This window comes from Cataglyphis hispanica, chromosome 11 (assembly GCF_021464435.1).
Source record: "Cataglyphis hispanica isolate Lineage 1 chromosome 11, ULB_Chis1_1.0, whole genome shotgun sequence".
Taxonomy (NCBI): domain Eukaryota; kingdom Metazoa; phylum Arthropoda; class Insecta; order Hymenoptera; family Formicidae; genus Cataglyphis; species Cataglyphis hispanica.
Window position 1 is genome coordinate 7,307,845 of NC_065964.1, and position 24,670 is coordinate 7,332,514.

General features: G+C 28.7%; 5 protein-coding genes across 11 annotated transcripts; 1 reads left to right on the top strand and 4 right to left on the bottom strand.

Annotated features, from left to right (window-relative positions):
* Positions 1-560: 560 nt before the first annotated feature.
* On the bottom strand, positions 561-5,606 carry LOC126853236 (putative sodium-dependent multivitamin transporter). Of its 4 annotated transcripts, none has more exons than XM_050598832.1 (9): positions 5,092-5,268; positions 4,261-4,383; positions 3,934-4,155; positions 3,488-3,828; positions 3,285-3,404; positions 2,860-3,077; positions 2,355-2,572; positions 1,964-2,220; positions 561-1,886 (listed from the first exon to the last, which is right to left on the bottom strand). In XM_050598832.1, exons 1-9 carry the CDS (start codon positions 5,194-5,196, stop codon positions 1,577-1,579), a joined length of 1,914 nt encoding a protein of 637 aa, XP_050454789.1. In that variant the 5' UTR covers positions 5,197-5,268; the 3' UTR covers positions 561-1,576. The 4 variants fall into 4 exon arrangements, with proteins under 4 accessions (XP_050454789.1, XP_050454791.1, XP_050454792.1 ...); XM_050598834.1 differs by lacking the exon at positions 5,092-5,268 and adding an exon at positions 5,529-5,606 and having other exon boundaries at positions 562-1,886; XM_050598835.1 differs by lacking the exon at positions 5,092-5,268 and adding an exon at positions 5,412-5,532 and having other exon boundaries at positions 562-1,886.
* Positions 5,607-6,935: 1,329 nt separating this feature from the next.
* Positions 6,936-9,928, bottom strand: LOC126853034 (putative defense protein 3). 3 transcript variants are annotated; one of them, XM_050598416.1, is made up of 4 exons: positions 9,804-9,928; positions 8,606-8,830; positions 7,686-7,893; positions 6,936-7,240 (listed from the first exon to the last, which is right to left on the bottom strand). In XM_050598416.1, exons 2-4 carry the CDS (start codon positions 8,820-8,822, stop codon positions 7,177-7,179), a joined length of 489 nt encoding a protein of 162 aa, XP_050454373.1. In that variant the 5' UTR covers positions 8,823-8,830; positions 9,804-9,928; the 3' UTR covers positions 6,936-7,176. The 3 variants fall into 3 exon arrangements, with proteins under 3 accessions (XP_050454373.1, XP_050454374.1, XP_050454375.1); XM_050598417.1 differs by having other exon boundaries at positions 8,606-8,902; XM_050598418.1 differs by having other exon boundaries at positions 8,606-8,864; positions 9,804-9,890.
* A 905-nt stretch (positions 9,929-10,833) lies between these two features.
* LOC126853222 (palmitoyltransferase ZDHHC6) lies at positions 10,834-14,779 on the bottom strand. Its single transcript, XM_050598816.1, has 7 exons — positions 14,632-14,779; positions 14,244-14,425; positions 13,839-13,923; positions 12,809-13,083; positions 12,514-12,726; positions 11,923-12,110; positions 10,834-11,798 (listed from the first exon to the last, which is right to left on the bottom strand). Exons 1-7 carry the CDS (start codon positions 14,684-14,686, stop codon positions 11,654-11,656), a joined length of 1,143 nt encoding a protein of 380 aa, XP_050454773.1. The 5' UTR covers positions 14,687-14,779; the 3' UTR covers positions 10,834-11,653.
* Positions 14,780-15,031: 252 nt separating this feature from the next.
* On the top strand, positions 15,032-20,220 carry LOC126853224 (uncharacterized). Of its 2 annotated transcripts, none has more exons than XM_050598819.1 (3): positions 15,032-15,176; positions 15,900-16,640; positions 16,711-20,220. In XM_050598819.1, the coding sequence occupies exons 1-3, from the start codon at positions 15,168-15,170 to the stop codon at positions 16,993-16,995; spliced, it is 1,035 nt and encodes a 344-aa protein (XP_050454776.1). In that variant the 5' UTR covers positions 15,032-15,167; the 3' UTR covers positions 16,996-20,220. The 2 variants fall into 2 exon arrangements, with proteins under 2 accessions (XP_050454776.1, XP_050454775.1); XM_050598818.1 differs by lacking the exon at positions 15,032-15,176 and adding an exon at positions 15,181-15,328.
* Positions 17,627-24,202, bottom strand: LOC126853215 (importin subunit alpha-7). Its single transcript, XM_050598807.1, has 8 exons — positions 24,071-24,202; positions 22,205-22,414; positions 21,915-22,112; positions 21,624-21,844; positions 21,203-21,466; positions 20,907-21,111; positions 20,491-20,794; positions 17,627-20,411 (listed from the first exon to the last, which is right to left on the bottom strand). Exons 2-8 carry the CDS (start codon positions 22,412-22,414, stop codon positions 20,215-20,217), a joined length of 1,599 nt encoding a protein of 532 aa, XP_050454764.1. The 5' UTR covers positions 24,071-24,202; the 3' UTR covers positions 17,627-20,214.
* Positions 24,203-24,670: the final 468 nt, after the last annotated feature.

Below are 24,670 nucleotides of genomic sequence, written 5' to 3' on the forward strand. Positions count from 1 at the left end.
AAGGATCCACAGAGAGAGTTCCAAGAGATCTCAGCGATCCAGCGGAGACGTATAAATTAAAACTGGTTTCAACTGGCCGTCGTTGGTTCAATCTGGAGTGTCAATCCAAACGAACCAGAAGCTTTTGCATGGCCACCTTGGTTTCTTCCTCTCTGCTATCGCTTTTTTTTAATATAACGTTGGGTATTTTTTTCTTTTATCCATTTAAGTATATTGAAGAGAATCCAAAGACAGAAGGCAATGGTTATATATCATAGATGACAAACTCGTCATTTGAAATTTAAGGCATTTGAAAAACAGAAATTGCTCCTATTTCCATTGAATGTTTCAGAATTATTGGATATTTTATCTATAGATTTTATGATAAAATGGGAGTAATTAATTTAATATATAAATAAATTTAATTAATACTACCAATATTTCAAGATTTCTATTTAAATACAAAATATAATATTAAACGTAAATTTTTGAAAGTTTTTAATTAATCTCATTGTAATTATTATATAAACATTAAGTAATTAAACGATCTCACTTGATATTATATAAACAATTTTTAAATAATAAAAACTAGTATTTTTAATATAATTAAAACTATTTATTCAAACAAATACTGCACTTTTAATACACGTCGCTGATTAGTTTCTTTAAGTATCGATTTTTATCGTTATTATACATTTTTTCTAAACTTTTACAATATATATTAACAAACATGATATAGAACTCTATAAAATAACTAATAGATACCGTTCTTGTAAATCTTTAGAATAAAATTTCAAGTATTTACAAATTCTCTCTTCTTCTCAAAAATCTTTGTAAGGTTATCGTTGATTCAATTTCTTAAATACTGATAGCAATAATAACAATGAATTCGGTATAAATAAATACAACTGTTAAAATTAAATTATTTTACAGAAGTAATGATGCCCTACATAACAGTTCAAACAAAAATATATAAATTCTTATCAAAATTGTTGATATTTTAAAATAGTTATATTTAATACTAAATATAAAATTTGTCCCAACTCTTTCCTCTGAAAACTTTATTATAGCTGCTATTACGTATAATGTTTTAAGAATGATTTTCTACCATTTAAGATATTGTCAAGATTCCCTAAAAGATACTTTTCCTTTAATACTTTTATGAATATAATAAATGTAAAAAAAATAGCTATTATGATTCGCGCTCACGCAAAGAGATGTTTTGCTATAAAATTTTAGCATAATGCATGCACTGTTTTTTTTTTTGTACAAAAATTCTATTTATAGATAGTAAACACTGGCAGTGTAAACACAGCATGGAAGACATTTGTTGCAATACAATACAAAACAAAATTATCTAGAGTTTTATATAAAAGATTGTGTTTAAAATAATATTAAATGTGAATAAGATGCAAATTTTCTCACAATAAATAATTAACTATATAATATAATAGATAAAATCTAGTTTCCAAAAAAATAATCATTATATAGTCTTTGATATAACAAAAAAATAGCTTTTCATTTCTATGTTTTCCTCCCATGTACTTTTCTGATATGGAATGTCTAACACTTATTAATCTTTTTAAATTATAAATTGTTAAAGCTTTGTACAAATTTTATCAGTATTGTCGTTCTTGTCGGCCGCATTGCTAAAAGAATACTTTCTCTGTAATGTATAATTAGCTACATCACTGCTCTCTGCTTCTCTTTGTCGCCTATAACGTATACGTCGCGCTATCACAGGAAAGAATAAATTAGGATCTAAATTGTCGTTTTGATTTTTGAAAAATAAACGACATAAACCACTGATAAACAGACCAATGAAGAAAGTTATTAAAAATCCAAGAGGAGCATACCACATGTATGAAATACGATACAAGTAAAAATACGAACTGTCGCCAGTGCTCCTAAAAAAAAAATAATGATATAGCTATTTACCAACATCTTATATATAGATTTAGCGATTATTCAGCGAAGTACTCACTTGGAAAAGTTTGTGACGTTTGATAAATCAGATATTGTTGCGTTCACAAAAGTATTATTTATATCACAACCTTTGATACTCGTTGGCAATATTGGTGGCATCGGGCGCGGTTGACCGAAAGCAATCCAAAACAAAAACGAAAGCGCCATAAGAGCACTAATTATCACACCGCCTTCCGTCGCTAATTCGGTGCCCATGCCAAGCGTGAAAACGCCCAATAATGGACCACCGACTACTCCGAAAATGGTTAAGCCAGCCTATAATAAGATACATTCCATTAATAACAAATTTAAACGCATTTACGCATAAATAATAATAAATAAATTAGATTTATTGTCCTGATTTATTGAGAAATTTTCTTTGCTAATTTCATGATTCTTTTTCGACTTACTTGAAGTATTCCACCCAATAATTGCGCTAAAAATGCCAAAGCAATGGAAATAATGCCAAATATAAAAGCAAGCACTTTAGCAATAGTGGTTGACTTTGTAGGAGAGAATTCACGCCCTGTGCACTTTCTGTATAGAGGTTTCATATAATCCTCTAACGTTACTGCTGCCAAAGAATTTAACGCTGCAGAAATTGTGCTAAGCCCTGCACTAAAGATACCTAGAAATACATTAAAGAAAACTAGATTTGTGCATTATTCTAGATTAGCATTGTAAATATATTATCATACATTGTAAATATATCTATTATTGTTTTAAAATGATATATTTAAGAACTACGTAAATTATGAATTTATATAACATTTGTTTATAAAATTATAATTTAGATATTTATGCTCTTAAATGTTTTTATTTTTATAACCATTTTTTATTTCTATAACTAATTTCTACAGAAGCTTTCTAGATATTAAAATAGAATACTTGATAAAATCACCAAAAATATATTACCCGCAATAAAAAGACCTGGTAGACCGGGTACATTGGACAATGTGTCCATGACATATAATGGCATAAGCATATCAGACGATGAAATCCTTTTCTGGAGAGTTGGATCACAATTGTGATATTTACTGTATATTGCCAATCCTGAGAAACAAGTTGTAATTGAAAGGATTGATAGAATAGGCCAAGATAGCCACAAGGCTTTTTGTGAAGCTTGTATATTTCTAGAATAAAATTTGTTCAATGTAATAAAACATTTTTTAATTAATAAAAATTAAAAAAGAATATTTAATAAAATAAATAAGATAAAAACAAAAAGATTATTTAATATATTATAATTTCATATACATATACAATAAATTATAAAATTCTTAAGATATAATTATATTAATCAAGTGGATGCTATTTAAATCACATATTAAAGAACTTACTTTACAGTTAATGTACGTTGTATTTGTACTTGGTTCACTCCGTAAAGCGATAAAAATGTACATAAACCACCAATGATAAGAGACCACCAAGTATGCCTTACTGTTGGATCTAGAGAAATGCTGTAACAAGAATATGCATGGATGTAATAAAATATTACAATTTTAATAATAAACTTGTGTAGTTAGCAGAAGAGGTATAATACCTATCAAACTCGATTCGTTCCCCCTGCTTTGCTATCTCCCATATTTGTTCCAGGCCTCCTACCTCATTAGCGGCTGTACCAATAACAATAAATACAGCGGCAAACATAAGTAAAGCTTGAAACACATCAGTTATCAGTACGGCTTTAATACCGCCTATACTCGAATAAAAAGCACAGACGAGACCGATAATAATAATACTAGCAGTCTTAGAAATTCCTGTTGTTGCTTCCAAAGCTAAAGAAGGAGCATAAAGTACCACTCCTGAGTACAAAAGCAGTTGAATCCAGTAAACAAAACTAGCCATCATCCTAGCTTTTACTCCAAAACGCTTTTCTAAGTACTAAAATAAGTAATATTTTCAAATGTACATTTAAATGTATAACAATTGACAATTATCGCAATCGTATATATTTATGTAATATTTATTAAATTTTGCATGACTGACCTCATAAGCGCTAGTCGCTTGTAATTTGAAGAATACTGGTAAGAATCCATAGCATACAATCGGAGTGCCTAATAAATATGATACATTTATTGCAACAAATTGTGTCCCATATGTGTAATTCTCAGCGGATACACCAAGCAATGTGATAGCAGACATGAAAGATACTACTAAAGCAATGGCAACAGGTACAATGCCCATTGATCGACTTGCAACAAAGTATTCCTGTAAAACATGTTATTTTAATATAACAAAATGTTTAAGAAAAAAGTAATTTTATTTTTGAAAAAAACTTCAAAAAAGAATCTATGATACTTGATAACTGCGTACCTCCACAGTTTTCTGACGTCCTCCACTGAATCTGTAATAAATTCCAATTCCAACACTTATGAACAGCATAATTGCTGTAACAAGATAGTCAGCCCATCCTAAGGTTTTTATTTCTGCCATAATCTATAAATACCAAATTAAAGTTATAATTAATATTGCTTCATTAAAAAAAAGAATAAACAAAACTTTGTTTTCCTTTCTTTTTTTCTTTTTTGCATTAATTATATTTAATAAAATAAATGACTTATTAAACATATAAAATAAAAATTAAAATACAGAGAATCTTAATTTAAAAATCCATCTCTGACAATACTCGCAGCGTGTTTGATCAAATAAAATTTGAATCTAAAATTAACATTAAGTTTATATATATTTTATTTTAACGCATATATACAGCGCATAATATTTTTCAATTTTTATTTATACCAATACTGAATATAATATTTATAAAAGTTGAATGCTCTCTCCTCAAGAGAAATATATTTTATAGCATTGAAACCTTATGTAACGCAAATGCATCTACATTCTTATAATTTCGAAGACGCTTTCAAATATAATTTGCTTTTAAATATAATTTTCAATCTAGTGACGATATTTACTATAAAATAAAGCATACGTTTTCAGATTTATTGTTACTCAGCAATCATGTCTCATTTAATTATTGACTCTTTCAATTGACACGTATTCCCCCGCGGGAATCTAGATAAACGGTACTGCGATATACTTTTTTTTTCTTTCATAACATAAAGTAGAAGAAACGTAACAAGTAATAATTAACTTTACAAATAAACTACGTAACAACTTCACTAAATTATATTACTCGTTACACACGTGATCGTTTCCTACTCGCATGTCGCAAAATCTATTTATGTACGATCGCTCGTAAAGTCGATGACGTACACAAATTGCATTTTTGCTGATTGTATTTGATAACATGAAACGTCAAGGAAACGTGAATATCTCGCACTAGCCGATCGCGCTTCATGTTCGTCCACCTCGATGCTCGATCGCGTCAATGATTACGTAAAAGTGTCATTGATCGATCACACCAAAAAGCGCCGACATACCACGTGGATTGCGACACCATGCCGAAAACACGATTTTGGAATTTTTGGTATAATTATGCGAATCACAAAATGTCGAAGACTCACCGCTCGACAGAAATCCAAGATCCGAGTCAACCACGATTTTTTCAGCTGCTGCTGAGCCCTAAACCAGTTGAGCGAGTATCGACTATCAAGTATAGAACGTAACGCGAGAGAGTATACCTCCTCTTTTCAATCAGCCCGACGTCTCGCGCACGCTCTGCATGGTGGTTCGATCGTTTCTATTCCATAACTGGGAGACGGAGACCGGTCTTGCAGCCGGCACGCCGCGGCAGCAGCCGGTCGCGATACCAGGAGCGGATTTAGCAGATGTTGATTCTCTCAGGAAATTATAGAAGAGCGCAAAAAGCAAATGTTTTTTAAATTAGACAATTAATGATTCATTTATCATGCTTTTAAATTTTCTGCCTTGCGACAAAAAGACATAAATAAATTTATAAATTTATTCCGATATAAAAAAAGCATAGTAAAATATATAATTTATTTCTGAGATATTAGGAGACCACCTTTCGCAAAGAGGTATGCTAATAGAGTAATAGTAATAATTTTGTGTTCTCAATTATCTTCGAAAATTCATCTGATTTAATAGGAGAATATATTTTGTAAAGAGGTGGCGCGATATTGTAGTTTACGAGCAACAATGTGTCTTAAAACGCTCGAAAATTCGTTTCTAAATTATCAGGAGAATATATTTCGCAAAGAGGTATGCGCTATTCGGCGCAAGAGGTGGGGACTAGATTCATAGAAAGGCCTGACCGATGGCTAATATGTACCTAAAGTACTTCACGCTGATTGGTTGGATCATGGATCAATAGTATACACCTCTTTTATAATGGCCGATCTCAACCAATCAGCGTGGAGTACTTACGTATCGGCCATGCTCTCCCGCGGATTCAGTCCCCACCACCTCTTGCGCCGAATAGCGCATACCTCTTCGCGAAATATATTCTCCTGTTAACTCCTGGTAATTCAGAAACGAATTTTCGAGCGCTTTGAGACACATTATCGCTCGTGAACTTACATTACCGTGCGACCTCTTTACAAAATATATTCTCCTATTAACTCAGACTAATTTTCGAGCATATTAAAAGACACATATACTGATCGTATACTGTATATTACCTACCTCTTTGCAAAATATATTCTCCTATTAACTCAGATGAATTTTCAAGTGTATTAAAAATGTATTTCGGATCGTGTAAACTTTATTTATTTCTTCGCGAACTATATTCTCTTAAATTCTCAGAAATAAAATTTTAAGCATATAAAAGGATACAGTATTGCTCATGCATGCATTATCGATCTTTATTTCGGCCAACATACAGAATCATATTAAAATTATAATATTTATAGTATTCATAATCGATAGGATCATCCGTAGGTTGCGTCAGCCCTTCTTTCATTTAGAGACTTACTATATTCTGTTACATCACAAGAAATAAAATGCAAAAAAAAATAGGCATGCTAATAAATAAATATTATATAGTAATTTACTAAGAAAAAATTAATAATGATAAAAAATGCTTTAACATAATTATTATATAATGAACACACACGGTAAAAATGACATTTGTTTTGATGATAGTTTAATATATTTGAGATGCTCAGTGCGTTACACATTTTTGCATTTATGCATGGTATAAAAAGATTTATATAAAATACAAGATTTATATAAAATATACATCGAATATATCGAAGGTATATAAAAATACATAACAAATAATTTTAGAGTATAAAAATGAAAATCCATCCTTCTGGCAAATGCACTTTGTCGATGTCTAAGAATGCTGATTAGTACGCTCACAAATTATTATTGTGTTATTTCTGATACAAGATCAGACCAGAATGTTGCATAATCCTTCAATATAGTTCCACTGAAATAAGAATAAAATATTATTGTAACGAATTCATTAATATTTTAATCTAACCAAATCACACATGTATATATATATTTATTTTTTTTTCTTCTATCTGATTCATAAATCATATCGAATTTCAAGCATAGCTTATAGCATAATTATTTTTATGGACTATATACTTTAAATAGTAATGGAATATTATAGAGTGCATTACACGCGCGCTATTTATATTTTTTTAGACTATATATATTATTTAATAAAATCTAAAATCAAGAAAAAATATATATTTATCGATGCATGAAAATTGTTTAACGCACATAATATTTCACGAAATTACATAATTTAATTGCGGTAAATAGGCGATTTGCAATGATCTTTTCTTCGTTTTAGTTTTATCATTAACACATGAATAGTGTTTTCCTTTTCTAGAATCTCCATTATTCGAAAACATTGTACTTACGTGAAGTAAACACTACCACGTGCATTCGGCGGTGCATTCCAGATAAAAGTGGCCTGTTCTTTTTCGCGTGGATCCGCGTGCGTCACAGCGCTGCATTCAGAATGTATCTTCGTGTTCGGTGTTTGTACCCATGTTCCAATCCATTTGTTTGTATTAGAATCACGCGCCTGCAGGAAAAATCCCTGGAATGAGGCTCCTCTTATGGAAACTAAAAAATAAACGAGACAAGTTTCAATAAAAGTCAGCGCTATTTAATCAAATAAAATTTAGTCTGCCTTTTATCGTCCATATACATTTATATAATATTTTTATGACATCTGTGAATTCTGAGCAAGTATGTTAATATTTCTCTATTCTAATGCTGTCAAGATTTATAAGAAATCTTGACAATATTAAAATAGAAAGATATTATAATAAATAGTCCATTCTTCAAAAAATTCATGTTATTGAGTCTCAAGTATATCGAAGATATCTTAAAAATCTCAAAATGTATTGCCTTTTTTTCTGTGTAATATTAATTGGTTTTCTCGTTGATTATTTATTGTTTCGTAATTGTTTTGTAGTCACGTAGATCCTGGGTAACGCAAAGAACGGTAATTTTTGTTCACATAATTACACCTGTGGATTATTAGAAGGTCGTAGCAAACTCTTTCAAAGATTTTATTTTTCTCGTCTTTAAAAATATTTTCAAATGAGTATCTAACTCAATTTTTTATGCCATTTAAAATTGTTTAATCACTCCCACCTCTTTGCTCCATGGAGACTGAAGAGTGTCATTTTAAGCAAAAGATAGTTTTTATGATCTCATAAAATCCTTCAAAATATTTGAATCCCTCTATCTGTTTAAAAATTGTCAAAATATATCCAGTCTTTTGACTCATTCTGTATAATATAAGGCTTGACATATGTATTTGACTTACTTGTGATTTGGGAACCTGGTTCGTATTGCGATGATGAGGCCAGTATCTTATAAGGACTTGTATTTAAAGGCTGAGATCGCGCTTGGCCGTGATAAGGTTGATTAGGTCGTGGCTTTACGCAAGCGTCTACCGGCGCTCCATCCGGAAACCCGAATACGGAAATTGAAGAAAAAACAGCGAGCACATATAAGATGGTAATGTATCTGGCGGGATGCATCTTTCTTGCTTTATTTCGATGATGAAATATATACACAAAATTCTATTAATAGTAGATATATGTATATAATATATAAATACCTATTCGGGAAAAAAATTGTTCATAAATACAATTATAATCATATATAAACATCTATAATTATATATGGAATATCAACATGCCTGCTTTCTTTTATATATAATCTGTCCGCTTATGTAAAACAAATAATAAAAAGAAAAATTAAAAAATAATTAAAAAAATAATTTTTGTATTGCTTTTTAGAAAAAGTAAAATTTACAATTAGATTATATTAATAATATTATACATATAATAATCACAGATTTCTCTACATGTATTTTATACTAAACTGTTAAAAAAAAAAATTCTTGTTGCCAAAGATGATGTAATAGCAGCCATTTTTTGTGAGCAGAATATATACTTTGAGTAAAAAAAAAAAACGTATGTGTAGTATACAGGGTATCTGGGATAAAGAGACACAGTATATATCAAATTTTGCAACATATATAAAAACGGCTGTTCTTACATCACATCTCACTATATGACATGACTTAGCGGCCATGTTAGCGCGGTCTAGTATATACATATATGGTAGATATATTCTGTATGTAATTATATATATGTATGTTATATAATTGTTACAAAATTATCTTTTCAAAAAATAAATAAATAAAGACATTAAGCTTTCGCGTCTATTTATTTTTTGCGTCTATTATGTCTTTATTTATTTATTTTTTGAAAAAGTAATTTGGTAACAATTATACAATTATATTATTATATATATACATATTAAATTTATGAATAGAGAGAATAAAAGATGTGAAAAGATATTACTTAGGATACTAGGATAAGTAATATGCAATGTCATAGATTTTCTTATATTGATAAATTAATAATAACGCGAAAAATTTATTGCCACTTTATTAGGTCAATGTTGACTTAAATAGCCTCATCTAAATAATGAAATACATTATAAAAACTTACTTGAGAAACAGGTTGCTATTACATATGAAAATTGTGGAAAGATAAAGAAAAGATATGCTCGTTATAGAGACGCATGTAAGAAACTACAGTGCACGATCACTTGCCGGTACGTCAAATGTTGGTGAGATCCCACCAGAATTGCAAAACTGTACTCAATTCGCTTTTGCTAATTGATTACTTTCACTCGGTTCCTTCGTCAATCTCTTATAACCGGTTTGTTTAGAAGGATATCTGCAAGTTCTATGACAAAAACTACATTGCATTTGTCGTATATAAAACAGATTATTTTTATGTATCACAAAAAACATATAAATGTAATAATGTCGTTATTTTGTTGACAAATATAAAGTTGATCTCTTGCAAAGAAAATGTTAATGATAAAAGTTATTATTTAGCACAACTATATATACAGTATTTACCTATCTTTAAAATATATGTTTCACAAGAAAATGTATATAAGTAGATGGAAAAATTGCAGATATATTTTGTAATTAACTAATAAAATTACAAAAGTTGCTCACAAGGATCTTTTTGATGTTATATACATTGATTATTAAATGTTATGTGTAACATTATATATCAAAAGATCGTTAATTAAGTCGCCTTAATTTTTAAGTAATTTTTTAATTAATTATTAATTCATTTATTAATTATTAAACCGATTTGTCAGATAGTAGATTTATTATATAGTTATTAGATAATTATTAGGTTATCGCATATTGCATTCCATTATGTATTTCGCGAGTCTAATACGATCCTTTCACTATCATCAAATGTGTTACGCGTAATAATGTCGCAACACATTGATTGTAACTTTTGCATCATCTCAGAATAATAACCTTGATCTTTATAATATATGTATTTCCTTCTGTATAATATTCATTTATTAATTAATATAGGAGAAGACATGAATATGGATCATTTTTTATTTCATGAAGGTTTATGAAGGTCTGTAACATAATTTTAAATCATCAAGCAATTTTTTTTATTCAAAATTTTTTTAATTTTTATTTTTGAAGTATAATTTTTTTCTTTTACATGTAAGAAAATTCAATAAAAAAGTCGCTTTGATAAAATCTAGAGAATATATACTATTCGTATTTTATATGCCGCAAAACAATAACAAAAAAAATAAATAAATGTAATATAGAAACTATTATTGTAAATATAAAAATAAAATAAAAAATTTAGAATAATAAATAAGTAAAATTTATACAATAATAATAAAAATAATAAGAACACGAACAGTTTCCTTAAATAAATATCTTAATTGAGACTTTGGTTGGTAACATCTCTTTGTAGGACACAAAGAGCAAAAATAAAAACTTTTATTTTATAAAACAAATTTAAGCTATTATAATAAAATTAAATCTATTAAAAACTTGATCAGTTCAACCATTACTTAGATCCGATATTTCAAGATATTCGTAATTGCTCAATAGTATAGATATACGGTCCGTTTCGCTATTACTGCGCCTGATTTGCCGCGAAACACTATCGTGTCATTTGATAATGGGTTTCATTTTTTTCGTATCACATTGTGAAAATAGATTGTTTGATTTCTACTGTTTCTCTGTCGTGTATGTTTGATGTAGCAATACTATTCGAAATTTGCTGTCTCGACGTGATAAAAAATAATGCTCAAATTTTATTGCATTTAACTGTTATATTATATCGACAACATACTGTCAAAAACTAAGCTTAATGAAGAGGTATATCAAATTTTATCACAAAATCAATCATGATTTTGCTGCTGTATTACTGGCATATTGCTAGCATTTTCTATTACTTCGACCTTGTTCACATTTCTTCGAGCGCACATAAATATTGTTACATATCTTCAAAAAAGTTTAATTGTCCTTTAACAAGTTATCTGAATCATATAAATCATTTTCTATTACTTCGATCACACAGGGGCGTGGAAACCATCCTCTAATACGTTTCGATCCCACATTATTTTCTCCTTTCTGCTCTTTTTCTCCAAATAACCAATATCTGTAAGAAATTAAAACTCTTTTTATCGCACAATAGATTAGATATATACACTCATACATACATATATACACATAAATAAAATAGTTTATTATCAAAAATATAGAATTAACAATTTAAAACATACTTTTTCCAACGTGTTACAATCATAATATCATCTATATCCAATTTGATACGAGGTTCATCAGTGCAAGGTGGATGACAAAATACACCACACCCATATCCAATTGGAAGTTTTGATCCTGAGGCAGTTTTTACAACTCTATACTTGCGCGCTCTTTTCCGTTTATCTAATTTTTGTGCGAGTTGCTCCCTCTATAAAACAGTGATATGTTAAATAATATATACTACATGGTATATTGTGTAATATATGTATATGTTGTAATACTGTATAATTAGGGAGGGTCTCATTAATACTTTTTGATAACACAATAATTCTTCGATCAGTGCAAATTTTATCCTCAGATATGATTGATATCAGAAAATGTTATATCCAATTGAGACATGGGTATCATTCTATAATTATATAGTATATTATATAAATAATTATGGTGTTCTTTCAAATTAATAGAGAGACTATTGTGTGTGTGTACATATATATGTGTGCTGCAAACTTATATATAATCATTTTATAAATTTTAAGTTTACATATGCTGTACGTAATTAATAATTATTATATGAATTAACATATTATTATTTTGATATAATAAAATCTCACCGTTAATGAGTATTGATCACAGCCATCAATAACAGGCCATGTAATGCCATCGCCGACTGGGCTGCAATCCCATGTAAAAACCTGACTAATATTGAAACGCCATCCTTTTGAATACGGATGTACATATTTAATATCTGTATTATCTCGCCGGCATCGTGCCTTTTCCAAAATCCAATCTTCTATTTCTGTTCGATTTCGCACTATGGCTAACATCTATGCAATTTTAAAAATGCATTAAAATTGAACATAGTAAAATTTTAAAAATGTGAACATATGAGACTCCAAGATTATTTACCTGAAAATACAACAACATTCCTACTGCAAATATAACACCAATAGATAAACCGATACTAAACACTACTAATATTAATGTATAGACTGATGGTGGTGGGAATGGCAATGGTTTCAGAGATAACACAGTCGCAACCCAGGAAATTAATATAACAGTGGAGACGCAACAACCACCGACTGCACTTGCTAAAAATGCCGTAAAATGACCATGATTATAATGTCCAACACATGTATTTATCCATGGACAGTGATGATCCATTTTCATTACACAGCGATCACCTAAAATATAAAAAATAAAAAGAGAATTATTTATAGACAAAATTTATGTGTGAATTTTAATATATTATAATTCAAGAAACTCCACAATTTTATTTTATTCAAAATAAATACATTTATCAGCGTTTTATCATTTGTAAGGTGTTAATGTAGCAACTGGTCGGCAATCGCGTTACACATTGTGTTACAAACTTGCAAATTAAGCATTTAGACTATTAGCATGAGCCAAGCAAGAATAATTCTATATTGTCATGTTTAAGTATAAATCTCCAAAATTCTGTTTGAAATGTAGATTATAAAAATACTAAGCTCTAATATATGACAGATGCAATTGTTTAAAGTTCTACAACAATTTAATTTTGAGTCGCTATATTAACATCTTGTAATGTAATAGATTGATAAATATTCTTATTTTTAGATGTTAGATATTCTTATTTTAAAATGTTTGAGGTTCTTGAAGATCTGTTGATCCCCATTTTCATTATTAATCAAGTGCATAAGTATGAATCTTCAAAGTCAATTTTCCAAAAATAAAACCTTGTATGGAAAAATTTCATTCTACATTATCAACTTGTATTTCCATAAGAAATCATCCCCATTTCTGCCTGTACTATGATTTTAAATATATTTTATATAAAAGAAGAAATTATAAATCATCTAAAAAGTTATTCTTAAATCATATTCGTTATTAATGAATAAAAATCAACAAATTTTTTAAAAATATTAAAAAAGAATATTTATATTGTATTAAATCTTACATTTTCTACAATGATGTGACCTTGGTGCTTTATACCCTTGACAGACAATACAATATTGTAAATATTGTGTATCTGTAATTTTCTCCTAAAAGCAAATTACATGATAAATAATAATAATAAAATTTAAGTTCCTTTAATTTGCTTTTATATTTTATGTTTTATTATTTATTAAATTTATAGACAAAATCTACAATTTTATATTAAAATATGATAAGGCCATTTAAGTAACAATATAATTTTTTATTATAGAATAATGCAAATTTAAATGCACATATACATGTCAAATGATAAATACAAAGTGATAAGAGATCAGTGCAATAGGAAACTTTAATTTTAAAGAATTCTATCTCTGGAAATGAAAGATTGAGGATAGAAGAATTTTATTACAAATGTGTAATATATTACCGGCATCCATTTTAATTTAAGATATCCTGGTCCTTCAAAGATCGCGCTGATAAAATGAAACAATGTTAACCCACTCAGTGTAAAGAACAATAAAAAACTGGCAGCAGCTAAAATATTTTCCTCTGGAGACCACCATTGTTTACTACAGTGTATCGTCATTAACGTAATTATCTTTATTATTCCTGCAATACAAATCAATATGATAAAAAAAGTTATAATCTTATCAAGTTATCTTCGTTATGTAAATTCATAATTGTACCAGGATTCAGAATTATGATTGATAAATGTCATTAACAAATGCAGACGATAAATGAACTGTCAATTCGGTCGATTCTAACCGCACAATGATTAATTGACGCGGCGATGCCGGTTGGCAGGAATCACTTACCGAGAGCAGAGAGTGGTCCCCAATGGCATATCTTCTTCAGAGGACTAATGCACATGTTATCACCATAGAACAGCTAAAAAATGTCACTCGAATTCGATTCCTATGCAACCGGCGTGAGTTTGATCCTTTGATCGCGGTCGGTTTAAATCAATCTTTATTCTTCTTCTTCTTCTATGTTTTGGGTGACACCGTTAGACAAAATGAGATCAAGTTTCAATGCCATAAACGGTCTTTATTCCATTAATTACTCTCGCAAGTTTTTTGCATTATCAGTTGTCACGACGGCGATGACCGACGACACATTTTTGACAGAAATCGTCAATAAATAACGAATCCGTAGTTAGTTCACGACCGACCGACAGAGCTCTCCATAGTCTCTCCACAACTGACAGTTGCTGACCAAAAATTCCATAAGGTTATATTGTTAAACCGAATAACAAATTCTTGACGGCAATAAATACCTGCATAAAAAAAAAGGTTATACTGTCCTATGTCATTTTCACGCGTCAAGAAGAAATGTGCTCATCAATTGCGAAATGAACGAGGTATCTCTAATATTATTGCTCCATCATTTTTCTTAAAATTTTCGTAACTTTATTAAACGATATCAATGAAAGAAGCGGAGAAAATCTTCGATTGCGATAGAACTTCCGGTTCTTATGCATATTATGACTGCGTTTGTAACACTTTTGATACTGTAAGTACTGAAAGCATTTATTTGGTCAGTTGGGGCAAAGATTTCTTTACCCTGATTTATTAATGAAACATTTACAGCATCAAGCCGAATGCAGCCTATGTAATAGCCTATGTATATCAAAAAGTAAGGTTTCCTATTTTATTATGATTTTTATAACTTTTGTAACTTGTATATAAATGACCTTATCATATTAAAATATAAAGACTATATTAAAAAGTAGTCAGCTTTAGCTTTAAGTAGTTAGCTTTTATTTTAACACAATATATCCAATTTATGCACATATGATAAATAAAAATCATAAAACAGAGAATTTTACTTTTTGATCGACCATAGTAGATAACATTATAATTTCTCTTTTATCTTTTTTTTATCTTATTTTTATATGTTATTGATATATGCAACATTTATCTGTAAAACACAATTAATTTGCCAATATATAATAAAGTCAGTATTGACTACAGAATGTATTAATACTCACTACAGAAGTATTGATTGTAAGATTGATTGTGAAAAATTTTATTAAGATGTATATCTCTATTTGTGAAACAAATAATATGTTACTGTTTTGCAGACTCATGACTTACCATTATCTAAACCACCTACACCTAAATGTCGAAGACCTATAGGAAACTCAGGAGAAAAAAATTGTTCACAAAATAATTACCACAATTCAGATATGGAAAATAACATATCTAGACAATCAAAATTAAACTCATCTGAAAGTAAAACTGAAGATGATAGCACTGATGATGGACAATTAAAAAAAATTTCTGATGAAGATATGAAGGAAGATGAGAAAAGACCGTCTTCTCATTCACAAAATGATATTTTTTCAAAGAAAACGTTCTTACCTGAAAATTCTCAGTTATCTATTTGCAAGTCTATAAAGAAACAAACTACAAATAGTTATTGTTTAGTAACTATCATTATTTCAATTATAGGAATTATAGTTGGTTTTTATTTTCGAGATTTGAATAAAAAACAAACACAGCACATAAATCTTACTTCACAGTTTGAATCCTTTGAAAAAATTAAAGCAACATTTTATAATCAAGAATCAGATACTTGGAATGATATTTCAACTGCAATAAATGAAACAATATCAAGAAATCCTGGGAATAAACCTCAAATTATTCTATTATTTGCAAATGAAACAAGCACAATGGATTGTTTAGCCACAGCATTGGCACATGTACTAAGCAATGTTTTACATATTGATGATTTTCTAGAATTAAATCCAGAAAATTTTGGAGATGATGCTGGTGAGATCATTGATAAACTAAAGAAACATTCTTCAGCAAAAAAAGTTGTGGTATGTATATATACATTTCAAATTTAATTTTTGTTTACACAGCTAGCTTATATAAACAATTTTTTTGCAGTTAATTCGCAATGTATTAAATATCAATGCAAAAGCAATAAAAGCATTACATAATTTGTGTGATAAAATAAGCCCTTTAATTAGGGAAGCTATTTACATTTTTACTATGCAAACTAACAATTATCAATCATCACAGAAAAAGTTGAAGTTTGTAGAGGATCAGTTTTATCATAAACTATCAAAAAGCATTGATGAAGATATTTTAATGGCACTTGTAACGCGCGTTACAGATGCAGCAATTATATCCGTACAACCTGAACCACATTTAAGATATTGTCAATCTTAGTTGCGAAAATAATATTCAATAAAGGCACTTAGCGTAAATAATACAGTTCTGTAAATAATAAAATTAGATATAAGTAGAGAGAACAACAAAATTTAATAAGATATGAATTAATACCTAGAAGATGCATATTTAATGTGTTGGAAGATAAGGCTCCTAAATTGTCACTATAGCTATGTCAGATTAAGATTATCAGAATTGAGTAATCATAAGAATTTTGTTGAATTTCTTGTTCTTGCATTATACAACATAAATTGGATCTTTTTTCTTACACGTCACTCATATATCTTATTAATTAAATTCAATAATTTATTTCATACAAGAAGTATCATTTTTTTTTTCCTTTAATGTCTATTGTCCCAATATACTATAGTGTCGAATTAAGAGCCTTAATTCTCTTTGCATTTGCAAGAATGCAAACTATATGATAGTTATGGCAGTCATGATCAAGTTTCTCCCCGATTATAAATTAAAGAAATATAAAATTTATGTGTGTTAATTTTATTTTATTATGTCAATATTACACGAAATAAATTTTATTTTTAATGAATCTTCCTAATCAGAATTTCATATTTCTATGTATTTTCAAAAAATATAATGACACTGTTGTGTATCTAGGGAGATTTAATATATATATATTTCCGAATATATTTTTATTTAGCTTTAAAATAAAATACAATTAGGATTATTTCATGTGTATATTTCGATTTTCGTATTAATGTGTCAGTCGGCAGTCTGTACAGTCTGGCAGTAATTGAATAATGTCTAGTATCATATCATACTTACTGCCAATTTATAAATCTAAACCTTTTCATTATAATTTTAATTTAATAAATAAAATAATTCGGAATAGATTTAGAAAAATTACAATGTTATTGTTACAAGCAAGTTATTACTACAATTATAAACATAAAGAAGTAACAAAAACTTAATTTTGTATAAAATGTGATTTCATATATATAATAAATAATATATAAAAAAAATATTTATTAGGTGTTTATTATTTGCAAACTTGTTCTAAAAATAAATCAAAATATCTAAGCTGCGTTCCGATATTCACTGCCAGTGAAAATCTATAGTTTATGTCATATATTATAGATTTTAAGTACTGGCAGTGAATATCGGAACACAACTCTAGCACAACCCTACATAACATAGTAGATATGAAAAGAATGATTCACATATATGAAATATAAATATTGTCATGTATCTGATCTGGTGTAATTTTTATTTTTTATATAATTTTTATAGAAGATTGTTAATCCTCTATAGGCTTTTTTTATAATTCTATATAATCAGAAATATCAAGTTCATAAAATACCTCCTTTTCTCAAATATTTTTTAAAAACTAATAAAAAAATCAACTTAAAATAACATGAACATTAACAATTATTTATATAAATTCTATTTTAAATTCTTTATCAATTTATAATATAACTCTTGGGGAAATATATATATATAAATAAAATAAAATATATATTCACGATGCTCATTTCATCATCAGAATTTTTCAATTTTCTTTAAGCAATGAAATATATCTTTAAACAAAAGAAATTAGTGATAAATTTATACATAAATACATATTTAATTCAATCTACATGCATTTTAATTGACAGGATAATAGTAGGTTTTATTAACACAATTAATGTCAAAATAGTTAAAAGTTGTTTTAAAATAACTACAATAACAGAAAACTATTTCTCTATAATTAATTAATAAATATTTCACAATGTACTTAAAAGCTGTTGATTTAAGTGATTAAAAATACCGAAAAAATATCTTTATATGCTTTCTCAAGTAATAATTTTATAGAGGATTTTTCTCCCACATTTTAATTAGAAACGGCACGCACAATACATGACAATTTTTTTTTTCTATGTCTACGTATTACTTGATTAGTTATTTCATAAATTGGCAATAAATATCTATAGCCGCATAATTGGCTAAAATGATAAATCAGCAAAGTTTCAATTACTGAATTATAGTACAGTCATTTTCTGTCGTAATTCAAATCGGTAACTGAAAGTCGAGATGGTATATATAATTTATATAATATAAGTATAGTATGTCGTCAAACCTAAATAATAAATATGTTTTATATATATATACAGTCACAGACTTTTCATACAGAATGTCCAAAATTTAACAATAATGTGCTGTACAAATCCAATACTATTTATTTTTATCACCTGCATAACAAAAGGAATGAAAAAAACGTAATATTAAAAAAAATTTAATTATGAAACTATATAATATATAAAAATCATTTATTCAATCATTCAACTTTTGCAGATGTTTATGATTAAGACCAACCAATTGTGATACTGGACAAAAATAGATTAAGTTTATACATTAGCTGAATCAGCATTTTCTCTTGCATGATTATTAATACAAAAGAACTAAGCATTGTATGTATCTTGATACAAACATGCTTATTATAAAATACAATAAATATTTCAACCAATTTTAAACTGATGAATATTGTATTGATGGACAGATGCGATTATTACTTTATTTCTTAAGGGCACTCTGTATAGAATAGCCTTAAAATTACGAGATACGTATTTACAGTAAAAAAGTTTAATTGGTCATGTTTCTATCTAGTATAATAAGATGAATACCCCGTTGCGTAATGTTGTCCGTGTTGGCTACATAGTCGCGTACTTCAGTCATTCAGTTAGTATCTCGCAGGATATAATGCTAGTTTTATTTTTTCGTAATTGTGTCAGTCAAAAGTCGGACGAGATATGAATCTGCCTTGATAAATTGTCTCGATCATTTTGTCTTCACTTCTACTCTTAAGCACTAAAATGTTTATGCCTCATAAACTGAACATCTCATACACTAAATACATGCAGGTATGAGTCTATAAAGTTCCTATACAAATTGTTTCAAGGTTTTAATGCAAACATTGTCGCAATTTGACATAGGTTTCAAAAACAATAAAGAGATTTTACATCATAACATACACAGTGCATTACAGTTTATCCAGAATGAGAAAAAAAAAATCATTAAAATTATACAGATTTTACTGTTTTTAATTCAATGAAAAAAAATGGATAATTTTGGGTTACTCTATTAGTATTTTTAATACAAATAAATTGAAGTTTTATGGGCAAGTAAGTAAAATCATGTCTTGTTGTATCGATTTTAGAGATACTTTAAACCCCATAGAACAAATAACACTTAATGAAATAAGATTCAGAATTTAAATATAATTGATTAAAACTCAAAGCCTTGCACTGGTAGTTGGGAAGAATCTGGTGCAGTGAATTGATATTCCTGCCCTTGTGAATCGATGGAGGGCACAAGTCTAGTATCCTCTTCTTCAGATCCAAAGAATCGCTCAATAATATCAAAGGCCTTCTGATAAATATCCATATTTTGATGAGATTGCAAGAATTCTATCTTATCTAGGCCTAAAAAAATATTAGGAAAAGATATTAATAAATTAGAAAATCATTTACTATATAAAATCTCTCTATATTAATACTTTACCATAACATTCTTCGATAAGAACTGCATAAGGATTAAGACCATTATGCATAGGTGCATCTTGTTCTCCCAAACGCAGAATATTTTCTAATCCATTCAAAGCAACCTGAACAATTTTGGCATCCATAACAGTAAGTAGATCACACAATGGCGGAATACATCCCTGCATTGCAAGATATCGAATTTGATCAGCAGTTCCGCCGCTAGTAGCATTTGTAATTGCCCAAGCTGCTTCTTTACGTGTTTTAAATTCAGCTTTACTTAAAATTTCAATTAAAACCGGAAAGATATTAGCATCAATCACCGCCTAAAAAAATATTTATATATATAGAAGATATATGTATATATACATATTCTTACAAAAAAACATTAATAATACATAAATAAAGTTATATAGTATTATTCCCGATGTGACATACTTGTATCTGCTGGGGATTACCAGCAGTGATATTAGAAACTGTCCAACAAGCTTCTTTACGAACACTTTCCCGTGGCGAACTTAAAAGATGCAATAGACATGGTAATGCTGAACAATTTAACACAACTTGAGTTTGCACATCATCTCCGGTAACTATATTTCCTACAGCACGAAGAGCTGCACTTATTACATTATTCTGTTCATGCCTGAAAATAATATTTTTTTTTTATTAGCGACACAATTAAATAAAATTATTTTTGCACATATAACGTCCGATCTACATAAATTTTGACATACATAAGAAGTTCTACAAGGCGTCTACAAACACCGGCATCGATAACAGCTTGTATCTTATCATTTGGACCGTCGCTCAAATAAGAAAGTGCCCAACAAGCATCAGCAAGTACATCATAATCAGTATGATTAAGAAGATGTGCTAATACCGGTAGACATGGTGCGACTTTTGCGAAAGCTGGTGCCGGATTTTTTCCTCGACACAAATTTGATAATGCCCATACCGCATTGCGGGTCATTGAGAGACGCGTCGCCTTTGATAGTACTCTAAAAAAAATTATGTGATATTATGAAGCTAATGTCTAGGTTCTATCATTGTGTCTTCTAATTTTCTGCAATCCTTGCACTATAAAGTATAATAATTAATGAGAGATAAATAAATAATTTATATGAAAATAATTTATATAAAAACAAGGAAACGTACTGCAAAAGTGAAGGGAGGATACCGTTGGCTAATACATGATCTCTGCATTCGGGACTATCCCCTGCAATATTGCCCAATGCCCAAACAGCTTGTTCTTGTACATCTTCATATTCAGAACCAAGTAAAGAAATGAAAGTAGGAACAGCTCCTGCATCTATCACGATACGTGTTTGCTGAGATGTACCGCTTGCTATATTTGTCAAAGCCCATGCTGCTTCAAACTAACAATCAATAATATCATTTATTATATTCCTTTGATATATATTTTTATACTTATAATAATATTCTAACCTGTAGAGTGCAATTTGTATTATTTTTAAGAAATTCGACAAATTGTGGCACAATTCCTGTTTGTATCACTTCATCTATGGGAGGATTTGGCTCTCTTGATAATAATTTTCTAAATTTCTGTGTTGCAGCCAGTTGATCTTGTATGTTAGGACTATATAATGCATCTACCATTTCAGTTGTTATAATACCGGGGGATTGCTAAAATACAAATTTTTTTTGTATACAAAATATATATTGCAACATATATTTGTATTTGTAAATAAAATACAATATAATAATAATTATGTTACCGATTGTGTTGTAGGAAGTGAATATTCATCCGTAGCTGTAACATTATCCTCATCTGGAACAATATTAGGGACATTGCGACGTTTTGATAACTGCTGCTCACGTTTTTGCTTTCTTAATTGTACTCCCTCTTCTTCTCTGCGCCTCCGTAATTCTTGTGAGTCTAATCCTACATTTTTATAACGATGTTTATGTGTAGGTCCAGTTGACATCTAAAAATGTGAATAATGAACTTAATACAATATTTATAATATTAAAAATATATATTTTTTTTATTCAACTAGAATTTAATACAGAAAGAAATCACAATATAATTCATATATTTAAAATAAAATATAATCACAATTCTTCAATATATATTATAAAAAAATATATAAAATAATATATTATATTCTTACTATCACAAATTTATTGTCACAATTAATAAGTATAGAATTCCTTTCTGTAGCAAACTAATAAAAATTAAAAATAAAACTTTTTAAAGATATTTGCTTATTATAGAAAAGTCGAAAAAATTCTATGTGTATGTGTATGTCTTTATTTATAGTATCTTATATAGATCTCATATATCAAATATATCAATAAATGTGGTATCAATACTTTAAGCTATAATTATCTTTATTTCAAGTTACAAGTATGTACTTCAATGTTACTTAGCATAAATATTTAAAAAATTATGACTAATTTATATGTTGTTTTAAATTTGCTCACTATTTTATATATATTTTAATTTATAAAATCTTTTGGAAAGAAATTTACATATGTATATTGTACAAGAAATTTGTGGAGATGTATCATATAAAGAATTTCTCTAGAGTTATATTTTTGAAATTATAATATTTTCATTACTATCATCAAAATAAAAAAAAATAATAGTGTTATATCAAAATTTTCTGTAAAAGTATTATCTGTAATCTTTTTTTAGAAGCAAATATGATCTACTTTTCTTTAAATAAAGAAAGATGGAAAATATACGTTAAAATATTACAGTATTTTCAATTCTTGATATACCAACACTTGTCACCAAACACCACAACTCAACAAAAGTGTAATATTTTTTACAAAAGAATACTTGTCATCTGTAGATCACTACTTTATTGTTCTCTTATTACCTTTACAAAAAAAAAAAGATTTGTATATTTATTTTTCTAAAATATTTTTTTATATATATAATATAACATAATATATATATAATATAATATTTAGAAATTGTTTAAACGAAAAAGGAAACAACATTTCGCGCGCTCGCGTGCATGCAAATTTTACATATGTGTATATATATATATATATATATATATATATATATATATATATATATAAATTTCGTGTGTGCGTTCGTCCGTGTATGTGTATGTATGAAGATCAGAATGCATTCGTCATAAATGTGTGCACACATAAGAATACAAAAATTAGTAAAAATGTTCTAAACAGAACGTATATCATTAACAAAGAGTTTCAGGCAGAAAGAAAACAATTTATGTCTCTCTTTCTCTTTCTCTCTCTTTAATACGAAAGTCTTTTCCGCATTACCCTATGTCATTTTCAGATCTCAACTATCACGGAATCTGACAATGGATTCCATATGAGGGTTAGGAGTTATTCAGCATGATCGTCGGGAAAACCTTTCGAGGATGCGAGGATATTATTTCGTACGCGTGATTGCATCAAGATGGACGATCGCGTGTCGATGCCATCGCGACCACCGATTTTCGCGACATGATCAGCCACTTGGACATTTTGGCACTCACACGACCGTGGACTGTGACATTGGGCTTGGAATCTTCTCTATTCTTGGATATAGCACGCGCACGTCACAGAGTATCTACGAGCGCGAATTGCTAATGTAATCGTTGCACGATTATACTTACGGCTGTAAAATCAGATTCGAGCCGATGGTTCAGGCGTAAAAGATCATAAAATTTAACGCAAATCCAGACGCCGCCGCCGCAGCTTTTTTTCCACCACAAACTATGTACACACTAACGACAGTCGAGATTAGAAAACCTCAGTTCGCATTCGCACCGCTAGCGCAAAGAATCATGGGTTACCAGCCACTATATGCAATGCTCTGATTGGTTCAGATAATATGATCACAGGACTTTTATTCTCTTGTACCTATAGAATCGTATTCGTTGGTTGATATTTATAGTCTTTCTCAAGACAATACCTAAAATCATCTTAAAAAAGATCGCTTTATTTAAACCTGTATAGACTATGCTTTGAAAATTGAAGAAATCCATGATTAAAGATTGGAATTTGATTAATGTAAAGGAACTTAACATTTTTTTTGTTCTGATTCATCGAACTTCAATCTTCAGTCTCAATCTTAAATATATATTAATAGTTTGATATGAGCATAAAAGAAAGATTATCACATTATTATTATTATTATTATTGTCTTTATCACATAAACTATGTGTATGTAGATAAATAAAATATGTGTATATGAAACTAATATTTAAGATTTT

What these genes read in the sequence shown, in the direction of transcription:
- LOC126853236 (XM_050598832.1), bottom strand. Translation starts at nt 5,196, where the DNA reads ATGTTATCAAATACAATCAGCAAAAATGCAATTTGTGTACGTCATCGA. An exon ending in TGCGAGTAGGAAACGATCAC is followed by an intron (nt 4,384 to 5,091) that starts GTGTGTAACGAG and finishes TGGTATTTATAG; the next exon opens with ATTATGGCAGAAATAAAAAC. An exon ending in CAACGTACATTAACTGTAAA is followed by an intron (nt 3,078 to 3,284) that starts GTAAGTTCTTTA and finishes ATTTTATTCTAG; the next exon opens with AAATATACAAGCTTCACAAA.
- LOC126853034 (XM_050598416.1), bottom strand. Translation starts at nt 8,822, where the DNA reads ATGCATCCCGCCAGATACATTACCATCTTATATGTGCTCGCTGTTTTT. An exon ending in ACCAGGTTCCCAAATCACAA is followed by an intron (nt 7,894 to 8,605) that starts GTAAGTCAAATA and finishes TTTATTTTTTAG; the next exon opens with TTTCCATAAGAGGAGCCTCA. An exon ending in CGTGGTAGTGTTTACTTCAC is followed by an intron (nt 7,241 to 7,685) that starts GTAAGTACAATG and finishes TTCTTATTTCAG; the next exon opens with TGGAACTATATTGAAGGATT.
- LOC126853222 (XM_050598816.1), bottom strand. Translation starts at nt 14,686, where the DNA reads ATGTGCATTAGTCCTCTGAAGAAGATATGCCATTGGGGACCACTCTCT. An exon ending in TTAAATTAAAATGGATGCCG is followed by an intron (nt 13,924 to 14,243) that starts GTAATATATTAC and finishes ATTTGCTTTTAG; the next exon opens with GAGAAAATTACAGATACACA. An exon ending in GAATGTTGTTGTATTTTCAG is followed by an intron (nt 12,727 to 12,808) that starts GTAAATAATCTT and finishes AAAATTGCATAG; the next exon opens with ATGTTAGCCATAGTGCGAAA.
- LOC126853224 (XM_050598818.1), top strand. Translation starts at nt 15,242, where the DNA reads ATGAAAGAAGCGGAGAAAATCTTCGATTGCGATAGAACTTCCGGTTCT. An exon ending in TTTGTAACACTTTTGATACT is followed by an intron (nt 15,329 to 15,899) that starts GTAAGTACTGAA and finishes ACTGTTTTGCAG; the next exon opens with ACTCATGACTTACCATTATC. An exon ending in CTTCAGCAAAAAAAGTTGTG is followed by an intron (nt 16,641 to 16,710) that starts GTATGTATATAT and finishes ATTTTTTTGCAG; the next exon opens with TTAATTCGCAATGTATTAAA.
- LOC126853215 (XM_050598807.1), bottom strand. Translation starts at nt 22,414, where the DNA reads ATGTCAACTGGACCTACACATAAACATCGTTATAAAAATGTAGGATTA. An exon ending in CACTTCCTACAACACAATCG is followed by an intron (nt 22,113 to 22,204) that starts GTAACATAATTA and finishes TTTGTATTTTAG; the next exon opens with CAATCCCCCGGTATTATAAC. An exon ending in ATACAAATTGCACTCTACAG is followed by an intron (nt 21,845 to 21,914) that starts GTTAGAATATTA and finishes ATTGATTGTTAG; the next exon opens with TTTGAAGCAGCATGGGCTTT.